Genomic DNA, 21,110 nt, shown 5'->3' on the forward strand with positions numbered 1-21,110 from the left:
GTGCATGCCTGTAATCTCAGCACCTGAGAGGTAGAGGCAGGAGGATCTGGAGCTCAAAGTCATCCAAGACCACAGAGAGAAGAGATCAAGGATGGCCTGGGTTCCATAGACCCCATCTCATAACCTAGCAAGGGCCAGAGAGGCGTCCATCACACCCTGCTTAAAAAGCTCACAGTGCCTGGAAAGTAGTTAGGGCTCAAAGGGTGTGCTGTTATCCTAGCACTCAAAAGGCAGAAGCAGGTGGGGCTGTGAGTTCAAGGCTAGCCTGGTCTACATAAAGAGTTCCAGGCCAGCCAAGCCTTCATAGTGAGACCCTGTACTGCCCCCCTCAAAAAAACCCAAAACAAATAGTAAGTTGTCAGTCATTCTAGGTATCTGTTCGTTATTGTATTAGTTTGAGGTTAACATAAACATGGGGAGCCTTAGGTAAAAGTATGCAAATGAAACCTGTCATAGAAGAGCAACTGTGCTGGGAGTTGGTGGTGCATGCCTTTAATCCCAACACTCGGGAGGCAGAGGCAGGCAGATCGCTGTGAGTTCGAGGCCAGCCTGGTCTACAGAGCAAGTACCAGGATAGGCTCCAAAGGTACACAGAGAAACCCTGTCTCAAAAAAAAAAAAAAAAAAAAAAAAAAGAAGAAGAGCAAATATGAGGGGCATGTGTACTTAGTTGATCAAGTGTAAATAAGTTCATAATTGCCGTGAAAAGAGAGGTAAAGGAGAAACAACTTTACTTGGGGGGGTGACAAGAACGGGCTTTGTTGGAAACTGCCTTTCTGCCTGTCACCTTCTCTGTCAAGTTAGAGGATATTTCTTTTTTCTTTTAATTTTATTTATGTTTCTTGTTTGTATGTTTTTTATGAGGAGTGCTCTGTCTGCATGTATGGTGGTTGTGAGCCACCATGTGGTTGCTGGGAATTGAACTCAGATCCTCTGGAAGAGCAGACAGTGCTCTTAACCGCTGAGCTGACCGTCGCTCCAGCCCCTAGAGGACATTTCCATGATGAAGGCCTTTATAGCCTCACGATAAATGGAAAGGTTCTGGCGAGACTCGGGGTGGTGGCTATAAAACACAGGCGGTAGATAGAAACCAAGCAAGAGAATGAACAAAGGTGTGGGGCTGGTGGGGTAGCCCCAAGTAGCTCAGCTATAATCTCACAGGGAGAACATTGTAGCCATGGCTCTTCCTATGGGGGGAAAACACAGTTGGTCACAAGAGCTGGTCAAATGCAGAGGCCTCTGGATAGGACTGTACCATGGTGGCTGCTCAGCCAGCCACTGGGCTCCCTGTGGCTCTGACTGCCTCTGTCACCAGTCTCTCCTGGGTCCTTAGGGTTCCTTTCCTGCCATCCTGATTCTTTGTCTACTCTCTCCTGTTGTCACCCTCTGCCACTATTTCTTTTCTCCTTTTTTTTTTTAACAGGGTTTTTTGTTTGTTTGTTTGTTTGTTTTGTTTTGTTTTGTTTTGTGTGTGTGTAACAGCTCTAGCTGTCCTGGAGCTCTCTCTGGAGACCAGGATGGCCTCAGACTCACAGAGATCCACCTGCCGCTGCCTCCTGAGTGCTGGGGTTAAAGGTGTGCGCCACCAACGCCCGTCTAATTCGTTTCTTTTAACCTGTGAGCACCAAGTCCCTTTTTTTTCTTCTCCAGTACAAGTCAGAAAGTCCAAATGCTTGGTTTTATTTTGTACAAAAATAAGGAAAAGGCCAGGTGATAGTTTGTTTTATTTTGAAACTAATTTCAGTGTAGCACAGGCTAGATTTGAGCTACATATGTGCTGAGAATAACTTGGAGGTGCTGAGCTTACAAGCGTGTGCCACCAACCCTGCTTCATTTTTTATTTATTTAGGCACTGAGAAGTATCATACATAGGGCTTCATATATTAGCATTCTGCTACTTAGCTACACTGCCTGCTTTTAGGTGTGTGTGGTTTTGTTTTTTTTTGAAGATCTAGTGGCCGAACCTAACATCTTCTGTGTGCGAGACAAGTATTCCACCACAGGCTGTGTCTCCCTGCCTTGCCCAGGCTTGTTTTAAACTTTTTCCCCTTCTTCAGTCTCTCAGTAGCTGGGATTATAGGCTGCTCTGTCGGCCTAGCTTGTCTGTTTGTCTGATTCAATGTCTTAATAACAAAGACCATTACTTAAAAAAAAAAAAAAAACTTGTATTGCATTTTATTTGTTTGCTTTGGGGTGTGACCATCTGACATAGCACACATGTCAAGGTCAGAGGACAACTTGCACGAGCTGGTTCTCTCTTTCCGTCACTCGGGTCCCAAATTCTCTCCTTCCACCATGTGGGCCCTAGTGATCAAATTCAGGTTGTCAGGCTTGGGGCAAGGACCGTCACTTGTTGAGCAGCTCCCCAGCCCAGAGCAGCACTTCCTCAGATAAAATTCACCAACGTCTGAGTTTTCTGAAAGAGGTAGAGCCTGTTTCTGATAATGTGGAAAAACGAAATAAAAACTAGAGGTTGGGGGGAGAAAAAAGAGGGGAGCTGGGAATACAGCTCAGTCGATAGAGTGCTTGCCTTGATCTTTAGTACTACATAAACTACTCAGTGGTGATGGTGGTGGTGGTGGTGGTGCAGCAAGCCTGTAATACCAGCACTTGGACGTGGAGGCAGGAAGGAAGATGAGAAGTTCAAGGTCATCCTTGGCTACAAGTGAGGCCAGCCTATGGTACAGGAGACCTTGTCTGCAGAGGACAGATGGACATGTGTGTATGAGAGAGAGAGAGAGAGAGAGAGAGAGAGAGGAGAGAGAGAGAGAGAGAGAGAGAGAGAGAGAGAGAGCTCCAGCAAGAACACACAACTCCTGAGGAAACCCCCACCCTTCTGAACCATCGAGTCATCTGGAGAAAGGAGTAGGAGGAGGTGTGGGTGTGGATGAATTATGACAGTAGCTTTGGGTACTGCAGGACCTCCAGCTCTGCCCTGAAGGCCAGGGAGACCCTGGCTAGTGTTGTCATTTCCAGACCCGACTTCCTGCCCCTCCCCTGTGTGCGTGTTTGGGAGCATCTCCCTGATGGGCTTTTCCAGCTGACTATGTATCCACCCCACCCCCTTTCCTCTTTGAATTTCCTCACTAGACTGGGACTCTTTAGAAGCACAGTCATTTACAGGCTGGGTTCCCAGTGACCCGTGGGTCACGAGGAGAGAGCTGTTGAGGCCAGCAGGAGGACGTGGCAGGCTGGGTCAACCAGTGTAGGCGTCACTCCCAACAGGGTCCTGGGAGAAGGGGCTCAGCACTTCCTGGAGCCAAATGACTCCATAAATAGAAGGATGGGAAAAGTGGGAAAAGATTTGGGCATCCTCTCCCTCCAAGGGCTGCTCTGTCTTCTGGTCCTGACTTGTAGCCTCTTGTGGATGTTTTTCATTCACTTGAGTCCCGGCCAGCTGAGGGGTGGTATGTGCAGCCTGTCTGCTGTCTCATCATGTAGGTTCAAAAGCAAGAACTGAGGAGGTCAGGAATGACTGTTATTTGGTCATTTATCTATAGTGGCCACTCGTTAGACTATCTTGGGATATACTCACTTTTTGGTTTTTGTTTTGTTTTGTTTTGGCGGGGTGGAATGGTAGGCTGCTGTTGGTGGTGGTGTGATGGGGAGGTATTGCAGCTGAAACAAATTATACACACCTTCTAATATGGTGACTTCCTTCTACTTCATCCAAGGGTTCAGCACAACCTCCCTTTTTATTAGTTCCTTCCTGGGTCTTCAGGAAGCCTTAGGTCTTGTGCTATCTGGCCCTACCAAGACTACAGACATTCCCAGTACTCCAGTATTCTGAGAGATGAACCTTGCCAAGGAAAAGGGACTTCCTGAAAGTGGTTTTCCTGAGTTAGTGCTGAAGGCACTCAGATCACACCCAGTCTGCTCTGCAGGCTGGAGGCAGAGTGCTGCGGCTTGGGTTTCTTCAGTAGCCTGGAGTGCTCAGCTGTCTGTAAGGAGCCACATGAATGCTGGTTCCCATTTAAGACTCTCTCTCCTTCCCTTTTCACTTTGGAAAGTAGGTGTGAATATATTGAACGTGTGACATTGCGTGTTAGTAGATCCTTTGTGTTGTTAAACAGGTGTGTTGTTAAACAGGTATCTCGTAAAACCCGTGGACAGGGAGGCAGACTGTCCCGAGGAGGGATGGAACCAGGAGGTCCACAGCCACCCTGCTGCTATCATTCCTTCCCCCACAGGGAGGGGAAACAGCTGTCTCACTGCAACTGTTTCCTGTTCCAGAAACACAGAAATCGACCCAACTTCCCTAAAGTGGAATCCAATTGGTCAAACACGAGTCCTCCCTTAGAACCAATTAGCCCTGACCTGGCTCGGGGCAGGAGCTAAATATTGCTGCCAGCGCCCTTGAGATGGGTGGTTTATGGCAGGGCAAGATCTAGAAGGTGATTCCTTGCGAGGTAAGCTCGCTGTTCTTTGCCCATAACCTACCTACTACCTGTGAGTGGTTTCTTTAAACATAGCATTCATGGCACTTAACTCTTGTTCCTTGCTTCCTAGAATCCTAGTCCTAAAGTCCATTCACTGAATTCTTGGACATAAACAGAAAGTGAGGATTTAGGGGAGATACAGGTCTTCTAAGGCTTAGACATGCTGTTCATCCTCTGTGAACTCTCTTCGGTGAACTGAAATCAACTTTCTGTTATGAGCAGTCCAGCGCTGGGCTTGGATTGAGGCTTGTCTTCTGACTTCCAGGCCAAAAAAAAAACAAAAACAAAAACAAAAACCAAACAAACAAACAAAAAACGAAATACTTTTTTGAGATGTAATTCGCATAGAAGATAAATTTATCTTCATTTATCATAGAAGATAAATCATCATTTAATAGGTGTACAATTTCACGGGTTTTTGTTTGTTTGTATTCATTTGTTCTGCTATCACAATTTGAAGACAAATTTTCACCCTGTAAATGAACCCTATGTCCAGCATGTCCCTTAGCCACTGAGCCTCCAGGAGCTCTAAATGACTGCTCAGCTGCTGGCCTACTGGGGACATTTCAGATACATCAAATTATATAATATATGGACTTCTAAAAAAAAGATTTGTTAAATTTTGTTTTGTTTAATTTGATGCAATGGGTGTGTATGTGTGTGCCAGTGGGTACCTGTGGAGTCCAGACATGCTGGGTCCCTCCAGGGCTGGAGTAACAGGCGGTTGTGAGCCACCAAATATGGGTGCTGGGAACCAAACTCGGGTCCTCTGCAAGAGTGGTGCATGTTCTTAGCCATCAATCCAGTCAGAGCCCACCAGACTCACAGTATTGTATTTTATATTACGTGCTTGTGTCGTGTGTGGGCATGTTCTTGTGTGTGCAGGTGCCCACAGAAGAGAGAGACATTGATCCCCTGGTGCTGGAGTTAGGTGGTTGTTAGCCACCCTACCTGGGTGCTGGGAACCAAACTCAGGGGATCTCCCGCAAGAACAGTGTGTGCTCTTAACTGCTGAGCCACCTCTCCAGCCCTGGTATGTGGGATTTTTTTTGACCGGATTCAATTTAATTAGCATAGTGTTTTCCAGGTTCATCCATGTTGTAGCATGTATCTGTGCATCAGTTCTTGTATGGCTGAGTAATATTCCATTATATGGATATACCATATTATTCAACCGTTCATCAACTGATGGTCATTGGGTGTTATTTGTTTGATGTTTTTATCTTTTTGCTTTCTTGACATTACACAGAACGTCATTCCAAACATTTCTATGGAATATGTAAAGGCATAGATTTTTGTTTTTCAGGGCATGAGTTATTTCTGTTATTAATTATGTTTGTGCTTTGAGAAGTGCCTGGCAGACTGTCACTGTTAATTGACTCCCCCTGACCATCCCCAAAGGTTATGAATGAAAGCTATTTCCTGCTTATTGCCCTTAGAAGCAGGTCAAGCTGCCCCAAAGAGCCCGACCCTATGGGGTTCCCAAGGTTACTGTCACCAGGGGGTCCTGGCAGAGCCCCAGATTCTTGAATCAGGCCTTAAAGAGGTGATGATCCCATGTGATTCTTGTTTTGGGTATGTAAGGAACAGATATCAAGGCTTAAAGGGTGAAGTGTGGGATTTGGACTAGGGAGAGCTGACAGGACATCCTTTTATTAAACATGGTGATTGATAATGGGCAAGCCTCCGACCCTTGACCTCATTTTTTATAGTGAGGCCAATGGCTACATGTCAAAGTGGATGGACATCTGGTCCTTCAGAGGATACTGTCAACCCCCAGGCTCTGTTGAGAAACTAGTTCTTGCCTGCTGCTGCTAGTTCTCTAGCCAAGAAAGATCTAAGTTATCCTCAGAAGTTCCTCAGGGCTGAAGGAGCATCCCGTTCTATAGAATTACCTTTTCTCTTGGTACTAGAGGTTGAAGCCAAGGCCTCATGAGTGCCAAGTGTGTGTTCTACTACCAACTCCAGGGTGATTGTAATTGACCACCGTTGAGCTGAACTGCTCAAGTGTTCAGTAACACATTAAGAAGCCTGACTTGGTGTCATCCTTGTTCAGGCAGCCGTGTTGATGAGACTTAATGGATGTGGCTTCTCTGACAATTGTTTTTTTAAGATTTTATTTATTAAGTATAGTCTTCTGTCTGCATGTGCCCTGCAAACCAGCAGAGGGCACCAGATCTCATTCAAGGTGGTTGGGAACCACCATGTGGTTGCCGGAAATTGAACTCAGGACCTCTGGAAAAGCAGTCGGTGCTCTTAACCTCTGAGCCATCTCTCCAGCCCTTCCCTGGCATTTGTAAGGGATTAAATCTCACAGAAAACCTGTTCTGTGTCTCTTGCAGTCTCTCCTCCTCTTTCACTACGGGTCCCTGAGCCCTAGGTGCAGGACTTGTGTTGTGGATGGGTCAGTTGTCACTGGGTTCCACGGGTCACCCAGAGGCTGACATGGAAAGGGGAAGTCTCATGGGGCCTCTAGACAAAGAGACAGCTAAGCTTGCACTCAACACCATGCCCCACGTGTCTTTTGTTTGTCTTACGGTTTTCCTAGCTCTCCTTGCATTTGGAATAATCTTAGCATGTTCAGTAACCACCGGGAAGGCCTGATGGGGGAGGCAGCGGATAGATCTGATGGGGATGGAGTTGCTTCATAGAGCTGGGTGTTCTGACTTCAGTAAACTGTAAAGTTCTTTTCTTTCGTCATATTCATGATCACTGGGGCTTCTAGTGACTGGATAGCAACTGTTTTCTTGGAACCTCCAGCAGAGCATTTTAACACACCTCTTAATAGAGTGTGTGTGTGTGTGTGTGTGTGTGTGTGTGTGTGTGTGTGTGGTGTATGCACACATGTATGCATGGGTGTGTACCTGGGCATATCCACAGAGGCTAGACAGTGTCCAGTGTCCTATTGCTTTCTGCCCTATTCCTTTGAGGCAAGGTCTCCCTCCCTGAATCTGGAGCTCCCAATTTTTGGTGAGACTGGCAGCCATTAAGCCCCAGTCATCCTGTCTCCATCAGTACAGGCATTAAAGACGAATTCAAGACCATGCCTTATTAAATGGGGATACAAACTCAGGTCCTCATGATGCAGAAAATGCTCTTAACCACGGAGCCATCTTTCCTGTCCCAGAATCATGGTCTTCTAAAATACAATTTACTTTATAATATTCCATTGAATAGATATATTACTTAACATTAGAATTGTTTTTAGTTTTTCAGTATTATAAATAATAGCTAAAACATAATGCATAATTTTTTTCTGTCTTTAGAGTTATTTCTCAGGATAGATTCCCAAAGTATAGTAATATACAATTATAGAACTATAAAAAGACATCCAGCCAGGCATTGGTGGCACATGCCTTTAAACCCAGCACTCTGGAGGAAGAAGCAGGCGGATCTCTGTGAGTTTGAGACCAGCCTGGTCTTCAAAGACAGTTCCAGGACAGCCTCCAAACCTACAGAGAAACCCTGTCTTGGGGAAAAAAAAAAAAAAAGACAGATCCATTAATAATCTAGTCCTTTCCCCTGGCTCCCTTTTAAAAAATGTTTTATTGCTTTTGATTTTATATGTGTGAGTGTGTGTAAATATGTATATGTAAGTTCAGATGAGACATACACTCAGATCCCTCCTAGAGCTGCAGTTACAGGTGGTTGTGAGCTGCCCATCATGGATGCTGGGACCAGAACTTGAGCTGAGACATTCTCGACAGCCCCGTTCTCCTCTGCCCACCCCTCTGAGACAAGGTTTTACTGTAAAGCCCAAAACTCACAGGGGTCCTCCTGCCTCTGCCTCCTCTGCACTGAGACTGAAGACTCATACCCAGCTCTCCTAGCGCTCTTAAGTGTTGCAAAGCTCAGTGTGTTACAAAGGACGTGTGAAGGATGAGGTTTACAGTAATTACTATTAGAATAGGAAAATATAGTAACAATGCAATAAGACAGGACAACGTAATAACGATACATGAACTAACTCTCTCAACGTGTCTTGCTGTATCATGCTCTCCCTTCTTCTTGGGATGACGAATGAGGCTGCAGGCTCCATGCGAGGGGAGGAAGTGAAGAGAATGATGTGGACCTTCTGTAGTGTTTGGCTGCCATGTTTGGAGCTCTGTGGTGTCATGACTAATGATATCTTGGCAGCCAATATGCCTGCTCTGTGGCACCAGAAGTACTGCTGGACCAAGGAGTGATTCCCCATCTGGTGGGAGGGAGCAGGACAGCATAAGGTTTCCCCACAGTACTCAGAATAGCACACAAGTAAAATCTGCAAATCAGCTGTGTATGGTGGCACACACCTTTAGTCCCAGCACTTTGTGAGTTCGAGGCCAGCCTGGTCTACATAGTGAGTTCCAGGACAGCCAGAGATACATAGTGAGACCACGTCTTGGAAAAAAACAAAGGAACAAAAAATTACAAATCTTGGGCTGGAGAGATGGCTCAGAGGTTAAGAACACTGGCTGCTCTTCCAGAGAGGTCCTGAGTTCAATTCCCAGCACCCACATGGTGGCTTACAATCATCTATAATAAGACCAGGAGGCCTTTCTGGCATACAGGCATACATGCAGGCAGAACACTGTGTGCATAATAAATAAATAAATCTTTAAAAAAAATTACAAATCTTTTCTTTTTTACCTATCAGTTTTCATTTAATATTTATATTAATTTACTCCCTCTGACCAGAGGTAACTGAAGCCATGGGTGAAGGCAGACTGCTGGGATGTAGCCTCAGACACACGGACCATATAAAAGGAACACTAGCTTGCACTTAAAGCATAGCTGCAGTCCTGGTTCCATCACTTAATAATTTAAACAAGTGGATGAATTCTTGGAAATTCATTTCCTCATCGGATAAGTGGTGGAGCATTGATCTCTGCAGAAATTAGCCTTAAAGAATGATCTCTGGAGCCAGGTGGTGGTGGTGCACGCCTTTAATCCCAGCACTCGGGAGGCAGAGGCAGGCGGATCTCTGTGAGTTCGAGACCAGCCTGGTCTACAAGAGCTAGTTCCAGGACAGCCAGAGCTGTTACACAGAGAAACCCTGTCTCAAAAAAACAAAAAGACTATGAAACCACATTTTTGTATATTGCATAGTTCATACTTTTTAAATGCTATTGTTCATATGGGATCTTATGTAGTCCAGGTTAGCATCAAAACCTTTAGATAGCTGAGAAAATCCTTGACTTCCTGATTCTCCTACCTCCACTTCGAAAATTCTGGAATTATCAGGTGTGCCACCAATGTCCAGTTCTGTAGCTTCTGCTTTAATTATTATGACAAACACACACTGACTTCATCAGAGCCAAGACTAGAAGTTAGGGGCCTTGAGGGGAACTGATACATAAACCTTCCGCACACTGTAACTTAGTGTTCCTGTGCAGGGAGCCCGTGGAAGTAACACCCGTGGAATGGTGAGCCTGAAGGCAACGTGGGAGCATTTCCACATTGCCAGTGAAAGGGGAAAATGAAACATGACTTCCAGATATCATCAAGAGAAAAATGCCTTTCCATGTTCCTAAGGTGGCCAAATACATCTCCATTTAAGCAAGTTCTGTGAGAAAACCCTACCTGCATTTAGGAAAGAGAGAAAGTGACATCTTGGCCTGCCTGTGGCTTCGTCAGCACAAGTGCGGTCCGGTTTGCATTCTCAGGCTGAGCTAGCCTTAGCTCCTAGGGGCTTTATCATGTGTCAGACCAATAGGTGTCAGTTAATCCATGAGATGGCTAAAAAGGAATGTTGTCAATGAGTGAGCATTCATAGCCACGGGCAGTCTTGATGTGGCTCAGATTATAGTCCTACCCTGAAAGGAGCCAGTGTGGGGAACTGTGACCCTCCATTACTGTAGCAAGTACCTGAGAGAACAAGCGTTTAAACAGAAAAGGCTTGCTTTGCCTCAAAATAAGCTTTATTAAGAGGTTATAGTTCACAGTTACAGGTGGTCATAACCATCTTGTGGGTGCTGGGAATGGAAACTGGGTCCTCTGGAAGAGCAGCCAGGGTTCTTCTGCTGAGCCATTGCTCCAGCTCCAGGTGAGACATCTCACAGCCACCTGTAAATCCAACTTCTGGAAATCGGATGCCTCCAGCCTCCGTAGACACTGACACTCACATGTGCATGCACGGGCGTGCTCGCAAACACGCATACACACACATATACACACGTATACACACATAACACACACACATATATATACAGAGACACACACAGAGACATACACGTATACATACACACATATATACACACAGAGACACACACATACACACATATACACAAAAACACACACATAAACACACACGTAAAAATAAAATAAATCTTAAAAAAAAAGAATATGCTGGATGATGAGATTCAGAGGCAACTTATTTAAGTCATAAATGAATAATTAATGCCCAAGTGGATCTGCTTCCCTGGTCACTGAGGAGAAAAGAGAGGCAGAGAGAGGCAGAAAGATAGGCTGGGGTGAACTACTAGAACAGTACGACAGCCCTAAAAGACTCTCCTCTTCTGGAGGTAGGGCTGGGGCTCCTCCTTCCTACTTGAGATCAAACACTTTCCATTTTAATTTTTGAGCCTTTGCCAGAGATATTGTTTTATAATTAATGGCTGCTTTTTTTTTTTTTTTTTTTTTTTTTTGTCCAGGCTCCTTACAAATAGAAAACTGGGATATGGGGAGTTTTAACTGGACTGTAAGCTTTAGTGGGTGTGCTTAAAGGAATTTAAAAAAAATAATGCTTTCAAAATACAACAGTGGAAAAAAATTAAGACAACAACACAAAAATGCAACACTGGGCTTGAGAGGTGGCAACTCAGAACTCTTGCCCTTGTGGAGGACACAGTGAGGTTCCCAGCACTGTGCAGCAGTTTGGAAAGCTGCTGCTGTGTTTCCATCCAGCTCCCTCTGCAGGCTCCAAGCAGGCACAGGGTACAGACATACAAGCAGGCAAAGCACCCAAACATAGAAAAGTAAATAGAATCTTTAAAATACTATATGAACTCTCATGTATCTACCTTCTTGCTTCAAATTTTTATAGACCATTTTAGGGCTATTAAAATTTTTAATAGCTGAAGATGGTGGTACACTCATGTAATCCCAGTCTGAGGCCATAATTTCTAAATCAGCTGCATTTGCGCGCACACACACACAAACACACACACACCCTGTTTCAAAAAACAAAAATAGTAATAATTAAGCCCATCTGGTTAATAGGAAGCCCTGCTTTTATAGAAGACATTTGGGTAAGGAAATGTGGTATTAATATTCTTTCATTAGACCTCTTGGTCATCAGTCTGAATCACAAGGCCAAATTGCCCAAGGGGAAGTGAGTCCTCAATTGTGTGAAAATCATCTAAATACTATTATTTATCGTATTAGGTTGTGAACCAGCCCACAGACAGATGGTTTTGGTGTGTCAGAGATGTCCCCAGGTTCACTGGAAGATGCTTCCAGTACACCTCAATTTGGGAAACAGTCAGTCTCACAGACCTGTAAAGTAACAGTAAAGCTTATGTGTACAAAGTACTCCCAAATAAGGCTAGACTTGTCTTTTATTAATTATTTTACTCTTTTAAGATTGATCTTTATGAGACCAGGCATTGGTGGCTCATGCCTTTAATCCCAGCACTCGGGAGGCAGAGGCAGGCAGATCTCGAGTTTAAGGCCAGCCTGGTCTCCAGAGTGAGTTCCAGGACAGCCAGGGCTACACAAAGAAACCCTGTGTTGTGTATGTGTGTGTGTGTGGGGGGGGGTGGATTGTTTTTATTTTTTCTGTGTATGTGTGAGTATATGCCATGTGTGTACGGGTGACAGTGGAGGCCAGAGGGTGTGTCTGACCCCACAGAGCTGAAGTTAAAGTAGGTGGTTGTGAGCCTCCTGGCATGACTGTTTGGACCTGCACTCACTCACTGGAGGAAGGGTAAGTGCTTTCAACCACCGAGCCATCTCTGCAGCCTGGATTTAATTTTTTTTTTTTAAATAACGTGTGTGTGTGTGTGTGTGTGTGTGTGTGTGTGTGTGTGTGTGTGTGTGCGCATCTGTATGTGTGCCTGTGTATATCTGTGTGTATCTCTGTGTGTGTCTGTGTGAGTGTGTCTGTGTGTGTGTGTGTGTCTGTCTGTCTGTCTGTCTGTGTGTGTTTATGGCACGTGTGTCACAGCATGACTGTAGAGGTCAGAGGACAGACTGTGTGAGTCACTTTTCTTTTACCATGTGGGTTCTGGTGATTGAACTAAAATTGCTAGGCTTGGCAGCAAGTACCTTTACCCACTGATACATCTAGCCAGCCTATTTTAATCATCAGGGGCAAAAGCAAAACAAAACGAACAGAAAAACAAATGAGAGCAATATATTCCATACTCCTGTGAATTGAGGCAACCCAATGGGTGTTGCTAAATGTGAGTGTCTTCTGTGCCTCATCACTTCCAGTTATCGCCTGATGGAAAGTGAGTTCACTTAGTGTGTGTTTGAGCATCCCCTAGAAGGGTGTTAGTGGCTCTGCTTTCTCAGGCAATGGGGAAAGTGCTCCTTTGAGAAGAGAGCTACTGCAGGGGCTAGCCAGGGACTAACCAAGCACTGTCCTGGTGTGCTCCTCAAGGAAGGGGACCGAGCCTTACTCAACTCCGAGTCCCCCCAGCTTGGCACGAGTCTAGAAGAAAAAGAAGAAGGAGAGCTGCCTGGCTCACTTGGAAGAAGGTTGCACAGAGGGGAATTTGGTCTGTAGAGAGGGGGATGACAGGGTGAAGATCGGCTTCTCTCCCCTCCCCCATGTGGCTATCTGCCAGAAAAGGACAGAAAGGCAGTGTCTGTGGGCCCAGCCACATGGAGAGGCTCCAAATGCTTCGGCTGTGTGAGTGTTGTGAGAGGGACAATGAGTTCCTTCCTGTCCCCAAAAGGCCTTTTAGGGCTCCCCTCCACCATGGGATGGGTGGGCCCAAGCGCCTGGAGTTACTGGAGAACTGGGCTCACTTACACCACAGATTTATTCCAAAATGTATGTTGCTGGGTTGCTGTAAAGTAATAGCCAGAGGCTCCTGGGTAGCCAATGCTCCAGCCCTTCCCAAACACACCAAGTTTGGGGGCTTCGTCTGTCTCAGGCATTGTTCAGCTCATGGGCCCCTCCCTGCCTTCGTACTCTTAAAAAAGAATTTTTTATACATCAGCTTATTTGTATGTGCATGTATGTGCATGCAGAGGTCAAAGGACAACTGGTAGGGGTTGGTTCTTCCTTCTAGATGTGGGTTCTGGAAATTTAATTCAGGTTTGGTGGCAAGCACCTTTACCTGGGAGCCTTGTCACCTGACCCTGAAGGTCTTCCTCTTTAGAATGTGCAGCCCATGGGTACTATATTTCACACATTTTTTTATGTTTTAATTAATTAAATTTATGTATTTATTTATTGTCTTAGTTGCTGTTCTATTGCTATAACACAGGGTTTTGCTGTATTGCCCTAGTTGTCCTGGAACTCACTATGTAGACTCACAGAGATCCTCCTGCCTCTGCCTCTCAAGTACTGGAATTAAAGGCGTGCGCCACCACCCCCTGGCTATGACCAACTCTTCTAAAGGAAAGCATTTAATGAGGGGCTTGCTTACAGTTTCAGAGGTTTAGTCCACAGTTATGGTGGCGCGGAGTGTGAGGGCATGGATGATGCAAGAACAGTAGCTGAGAACTTTACATCCGCAACCCCAGGCATCCCCAGACAGCAGTCCGAGGGAGAGACTCTTGAGCCTGGTTTGGGCTTTTGGGCTAACCTTAAAGCCTACTCCCAGCAGCACACTCCTCCTAATCCTTCCAAACAGTTCACCAACTGGGAACTAAACATGCAAATATCTGAGCCTATGGGGGTCATTCTCATTCAATCCACCTCAGTTATTTCTGTCTCTGGCCTTTCCTTCCCAGTACCTAATGTCTTAGCCCTTTGATTTCTTGGGGGGAAGTTCTGAGCCAAGACATAGAACACCCACACTGTTGCCTGGCGGGTTTGTTAGACTCGAAGAAAGGGTAGAAATCTTGGAAGCCTGAGGAGATCATGTGGCATCGTCCCCCTGGGGCAGGGTGTCCCCATGGTGTCGTCTTGCCATCTCCAATTGTGGGCAGGATCTCCTAGAGATAAACAGAGTGGAATGGGGACCAGATACCTCCTCCCTTCTGAAGGAAGTAGCCCATGTGACTTGCTGAGTATGTAACCCTGTTCCTTTAGGCCACCTGGAGCCTCTCTCGATGCTGACATGGTGACACTGTGCAGGCAGGCCACAGGCAGCCACAGCCAGACTGGAACTCTGAGCTACAGATTGGCTCACAGGTAAGAGCCTCCCTTTGCGTGCACCCCAAACGTGCAGGGGATGAGCAAACTTCTCAGGCCCCTTCCTTTCTCCCTAAGAATGTAGGAATGTAGGAATAGTCTCTCACCTCCTCCCTTAACTAAGGGCTGCCACTTTCCTGAGCAGTCTCCTTGAACTGCCTTCCTTTGAGACTTGAGACAAAAGTGGTTGAACGGGTCTGGATATTGACAAGTGAGCATTACGAATCTCTCTTGTGCCTTCCATTTTGGCTGTTGTGGAGACAATTAAAATGTGTCATGGTCTTTCACCCCCTCTTGCTTGACCTCAGGAAGTACAGCCTGTTCTTCCAAAAAGCCAGTCTATCTTCCTCAGGTACTGTTCAGTCATTCCAGGTCTTTGGGATCTTAAATGACTGCTGTGATGGTCACAGTTTCCATCAGTTGAGTGCCTTGAATATATATATATATATATATATATATATTATATATATATAATATATATATATATATCTATTCATTTATTAAATGCATTATGTATTGACAACCTACCATATTCCAGGAACAATAAACAAAGCCAATTTTGGCTTCTATACTCAGAAAGCTCCAGTCTAAAGAAGGGAGATAGTATTCCTTCTTTTAGAAGAAAAAAATATATAGAAAGTAGAGCCTACCCAGCATGCTCAAATCCCTGGGTTCAGTCTCTACAGTGAGAAAAACCAAGTAGTTCGGACTCAGGCCTAAATCCTTCTGACTCCAAAGACCATGCAATTACTTTACTGTCCAACGTTGCCTAGTAGCATACATGACTGGGTGATTTACACTGCCGTCAGTTAGCAGCAGCATACACTGATCAGGAAGTTCACATTTTCACACATCTGTCTTCTACTTCCATCTTGCCATGAGAGGAGAAACTGTAAGTTCTGTCTTTTCAGTTCCCAGGTAAATAGCAACGGACTATGGTTCTTCCTAAAATTTAAATTCATGCTACTGTCTTGAGGACAGTTAAAACATTTTTTTGTTTTCAGGGATAGAGAGGTAGCTCAGAGGTTAAGTGCTCTTAAGTCTCTTGTAGAAGACTTGGGTTCAGCTCGCAGCACCCTCTTCTGGCCTCTGTGGACACCAGGCATACATGTAGTACACATACATATATGCAGGCAAACACTCATGCATAAATTAAAAATAAATGCTATTTTTTTCCATTGTAAGCAATCTTATGAACCCTGATTGTTGTGGAAAAGCAATTCTGCTTTGATAGCCATGGAAAGTGTGTTTGTGTTCTCACAAGTTTAAAATTTTTACAGCAGCATAATTTGTGAGCAAATGACGTAACTAAGGGAGAGGTCTTTCTATAAACAACTCCCAGTCTCTGGAATTGGAAGTTATAGTAACTGGATGAAGGCATCTGCTGACTTTTATCCCTCACTGTGAACCTCAGCTGGAGTTTCTCAGTCGCTACACACCCAGATTTATATAAATTCAGAAAGCGTGCCCCGCTAGCTTCATGCCTGTTTACTGAGCCCGCCCACCTAATCACCGTGCCCAATGTAATCTATTTTACAACACATATAGTCTCTCGTTCTCATTCAGTGTGCTTCACGTGTTTTCTTCCTAAAGAGTTTATGGTAGTAACCTCCTAAAATCATGTAGTTCCACATGCATGTTCTAGATAGAGCTATCTACAATCATAGGAACCCTTCTATCCACTGAGGAGCCGTCTGCCGCGTGGGTTGGTTTATGGGTGCTTAGCTGGCAGCTGGGGCAGCTGAGGGATGGAGGCTTCCATTCCATTGGATTAGGTTCCCATAACCCCATATGGCTGCTGGAGACTGTATTGGACAGTGCATTTCTAGGCCATGTATAAAATCTAGATCTCTATGTGATTCACACATTCACTCAGGCAGCAGGTACTTCCTGCTTCCTGCTCTGCCAGGGTTATTCTAGAAGCTGGGGAGCAGCTGTAGACAAAACAACCCCTTTGTTACAGAGAGCCATTTCAGTGGGTTTGTGTCCAGAGAGCACAAGTCATCACGGCTTCAAACCTCAATTCAGGGCAGTTTGTTAGGCCCAGGGTTAGCAAAAATTTAAGGATTTGGCCCGACATTGGTGGCACACGCCTTTAACCCCAGCACTCCCGGGTGGACCTCTGAGGTTGAGGCCAGCCTGGTCAGTAAAGAACTGCTGTGCCAGCCTAAGACCGTGAGAACCAGTGTAAAAAGCTGGGCATGGCAGTTTATGACCCCAGCCCTGGGGATAGAAATAGAGGTGAACCCCAAAGGCTCACTGACCAGCCAGTCCAGCCTAGTCAGTGTTCTAGGCCAGTGAGAAACCTGTCTCAAAAAGCATATAAAGGCCTTGGTGGTGCACGCTTTTAATCCCAGCATTCGGGAGGCAGAGGCAGATGGATCTCTGTGAGTTTGAGGCCAGCCTGGTCTACAGAGAGAGTGCCAGGATAGGCTCCAAAGCTACACAAAGAAACCCTGTCTCGGGGAAAAAAAAAAACAACAAAAAAAAACACATAGTTATAAAAATAAAATAAATCTTTAAAAAAAGAATATCTTCAGAGGCTGGAGAGATGGTTCATCAGTTAAGAGTATTGGTTCCTCTTAGAAAGGACCTGGGTTCAGTTCCCAGTACTGGTCATGACCATATATAATGACAGTTACAGGAAACCTGATGCCCTCTTCTGACCTCCATGAGCACCAGGTACACACGGTTAACAGACATGCATGCAGACAGACACCCATACACTTAAAGATTAAAAGCGATAAAATTGATGTGGTTAGACAGTGACAGAAGGACCCCTCACCTGGTATTTGTCTCGGGTACAGGGTCAAGGCAGAGGGTCCAAGGGTTGGGCAGGCTCCTAGGAGGCAGCCACTTGGAAGGTCCGTTTCTTTTCCAGAGACTAATCCAAAACTGCCCTTGGGAAAGAGTCCCCCAAGGAGCCCCCATAACCTCATGCTGGAGGCAAGAGTGGACATGCTGGCCTCCAACATGCTCATCAGTGGCCCAGCTGCAGACCTCGGTGCTAAAGAGGCCAGCAGGCCCTCGAAGAAGCAGCTTGGCAGTGTCCAGAACACTGGGCTATCTGCCCGAGTCCGAGCCCAGCCCCAGCCCCTCAGCATAAAGGACAAGATATCCAAGTGGGAAGGCAAAAAGGAGCCACCTGCTCCTGAGCCTGCCAGGCAAACAGATGGCCAAGAGAACTACTTGCCACCCTGCGGGGTAGAGACGAGAGGCGGCGAGGTCACCAGAACTAAGAACGGAATGAGGCTTGAAACAGAGAGCTTGGGAAATGACAGCAGAAAGACAGCAAGATCCGTGTGTCAGGACACGGGTCGGTGGCCAGTCCCACAGCAGAGCAATGGACAGCCAGAGTCCAGCCAGCACCGAGGTCTCGAGCTGAAACCCAGTGACCTACGCTTTCAGAGTGACCATCTCTCCGTGCTGAAACAGGTCAAGAGACTGGAGAAGGCCTTGAAGGATGGCTCTGCTGGCTTGGATCCCCAACTGCCTGGGACTTGTTATTCCCCCCACTGTCTGCCTGACAAAACAGAGGAGGACCAACCCACCCCCGAGAGCCATGGAAATGGGGGTGCCTTAGCAGCTGGCCGGAGGGCCCACCACTTGGAGGGCAACGAGCCAGGCCCTGAGGTTTCAGAGGATTGGAAAGGCCAGGAGAGTGTGTACAGGGGCTCCAGGCGGTGCCCCCCAAAGCCTTTCATCAACCCCCTTCCCAAGCCCCGCAGAACGTTCAAACATGCTGGAGAAGGGGACAAGGACGCGAGCCTGGGCATGAACTTCAGAAAAGAGAAGAGAACCCTGCCTCCCCTGCCCTCTTTGCCTCCCCCTTCTCCTCCCCCTCCCCCACCGCTGCCCTCCTCTCCCCCTCCCACTTCTGTGAATAGAAGACTCTGGACCGGGAGGCAGAGACCCAGTGCTGACCACAGGTAGGTGCCCACCAGGTGACTCAGCTGTTGCCTGTGTCCCTTTGCAACTGCCCCTTCTCGGCCTGGTGGCATGTCACATTCAGCTGAGGGCTCTCACAGTCAGATGTCCATGATTTGAGGTAGCTTGTTGATCTGCCTGAAAATTCGGTAATCGATGTGTTTTGCTTTTGTTCTCCCCAAAGTATGTTTGTTTCTAATTATTTTCCTCTGGAGGCAGGCACAGTGGCACAAGCCTGTAATTCCAGCTCTTGGGAGTTTGAGGCAGGAGACTCATAAATTCAAAGCCAGTCTGTGCAACAGCAAGTTCCAGGCTAGCTTGGGCAACTTGGTGAGATCCTGTCTCACGACAACAGGTGTGATAAGTACTTGTAATTGTCACCAAAGGTTAAGTGAAGAAGTTTCTGAAGCTAGCCTATTCCTAGTTTACCTTTTTGTTTTCTTCTTTCAGAGTATGTGTGTGTGTCTGTGTGTGTGTGTCTCTGTGTGTGTGTGTGTCTGTCTGTCTGTCTTTAGGAGTGGGTGTGAGTCCCATATCTTCCTCCATTGTTCTCCATTTTATGTTATTGAGGCAGGGCTGGAGAGATGGCTCAGCAGTTAGGAGCACTGACTGCTCTTCCAGGGGTCCTGAGTTCAATTCCCAGCAACCACATGGTGGTGAGCCACCATCTCTAATGAGATCCGGTGCCCCCTTCTTGCTTACAGGGATACATGCTTGCAGAACACTGTATACATAATAAATAAATATTTATTGAAGCAGGATATTTGTCTTTCATTGACCCAGCCTGGCTCAGGGACCCCTCTGTGCTTCCAGAGTGATGGGGCTATAGATGGGCTACAGTGTCCACCTGGCTTTCCTGTGGGTTTTAGAAATCCAAACTCCTTTCTTCCTCCCTCCCTCCCTCCCCGTCCTTCCTTCCTTCCTTCCCTCCCTCCCCTCCTTCCCCTTCTACCTTCCTTCCTTCCTTCCTTCCTTCCTTCCTTCCTTCCTTCCTTCCTTCCTTCCTTCCTTCCTTCCTTCCTTCCTTCCTTCCTTCCTTCCTCTCTTCTTTCCTTCCTTCCCTCCTTTCTTTTTCTTTGCTCCTTTCTCCCTCCCTCCCTCCTTCTCTGTCTCTTTGGAGACAGTATCTGTGTATGTAGTCCTGGAACTCTCTCTGTAGACCAGGCTAGCCCTGAACCCACAGATGCTTCTGCCTCCCGAATGTGGGATTAAGGCCTGCATCACCACTCCCAACTGTTTGTGTTGTTCTTGTTGTTGTTGAGGAAAGGTCTTTGTAGGGTTCCCTGCGAGCTCTACAGCCGGCAGAGAGATGAACCTCAGAGGCACAAAGGAATTAATTCTGTTCAGCACGATGGAGCTGGTGCTAATTCAAACTTCTAGAGTCTGACACCAGCTCAGCTTACTTTAGACGCATTTAAGTATGGCACAATTTTGGAAAAAAAATTCCTGGTAACAATGATCTCAATCCCATGTACACAATAAAGCTCAAGGCATGACTACACTAAACTCTTTTGCAAAGTACGTGTGACCCCTATCATGAAGATGGTCCTATGGCTGAAGCGCCCAGGATACAGGGTGGTCTCTGAGCCACCTAGCACAGAGGTCAGCAGGCTATGAAGTACATGGGACATCTCCACTAAGGATGGGTTCTGCTGACTGAGAAACAGGGCTCAAGATAAAGGTGTAGGGAGGGAGAGTCTGGGATAAATGTTCCAGGGGATTTGGGTGAGGCCTGGCCCTACAGACAGCCAAGGTCACCTGGTTATTAAGTGTATTTGATCCCAGCCTTCTGTGTGGGAAACAGGTATTCACATCCATTATGTTGGAGAGACAAGTCCCAGAGCTTAACATTCCTGGTTTCCCTAGTGCTTGTCTGTGAGCACAATGATTCCAAGCTCTCTATGGGTCTTACTCTGTAGACCAAGCTGTCAAGGAACTCACTCTAGCTCAGGCTGGCCTTGAACTTGTAGTAATCTTGCCTTCGCATCCCAAGTGCTGAGATCACAGGTGTGAGCCACCATGTCTGACTTATTTTTCCCTTTTTTGCCTCCTGGGCTTTGGTCACTCATGCTCAATCTACTGTTGCCCAAGGCCACCAGACGCCTCCATCTTAGTAAATTCAATGGCCAAATTTTCCCCCCCAAACAGGATTTCTCTGTATTGCTTTGAAGCCTGTCCTAGAACTCGCTCTGTAGACCAGACTGGCCTTGGACTCACAGAGATCCACCTGCCTCTGCCTCCCCCAAGTACTAGGATTAAAGGCGTGCACTACAGTGCTCAGACATATATAATTATTCATATATAAAATTCATACATGTATTTTTAAAATATTACCTCTGTTACTATTGTATTTTACATGCCCCAAATATGTGTTTTAAATTGGGATTTTTGTGTATTTGTTTCTTCCTAAGTGACTTAATATTTTTGTTGAAATTTTAAAATTATTTCTAATTA

The 21,110-nt window shown here is 46.1% G+C and overlaps 1 protein-coding gene across 6 annotated transcripts in view; it reads left to right on the forward strand.

The window, feature by feature from the left end:
- Dennd2a (DENN domain containing 2A) overlaps window positions 1–21,110 on the forward strand; it is a 94,569-nt gene that overhangs the window by 15,804 nt on the left and 57,655 nt on the right. For 4 of the 6 annotated variants that reach the window (XM_027391524.2, XM_035450667.1, XM_027391523.2 and 1 more), the window contains exon 2: window positions 14,628–14,729. The exons of 1 other annotated variant lie outside the window; for it this stretch is intronic. In XM_027391524.2, coding sequence (XP_027247325.1) covers window positions 14,656–14,729 — 74 coding nt within the window. In that variant the 5' untranslated portion in view covers window positions 14,628–14,655. Of the gene's footprint in view, window positions 1–14,627; window positions 14,730–17,610; window positions 18,659–21,110 lie in introns of those variants that run through there. One more of the 6 variants, XM_027391522.1, reaches the window with a different exon arrangement.

Source organism: Cricetulus griseus (genome assembly GCF_003668045.3).
Source record: "Cricetulus griseus strain 17A/GY chromosome 1 unlocalized genomic scaffold, alternate assembly CriGri-PICRH-1.0 chr1_0, whole genome shotgun sequence".
NCBI classification, from domain to species: Eukaryota; Metazoa; Chordata; class Mammalia; order Rodentia; family Cricetidae; genus Cricetulus; species Cricetulus griseus.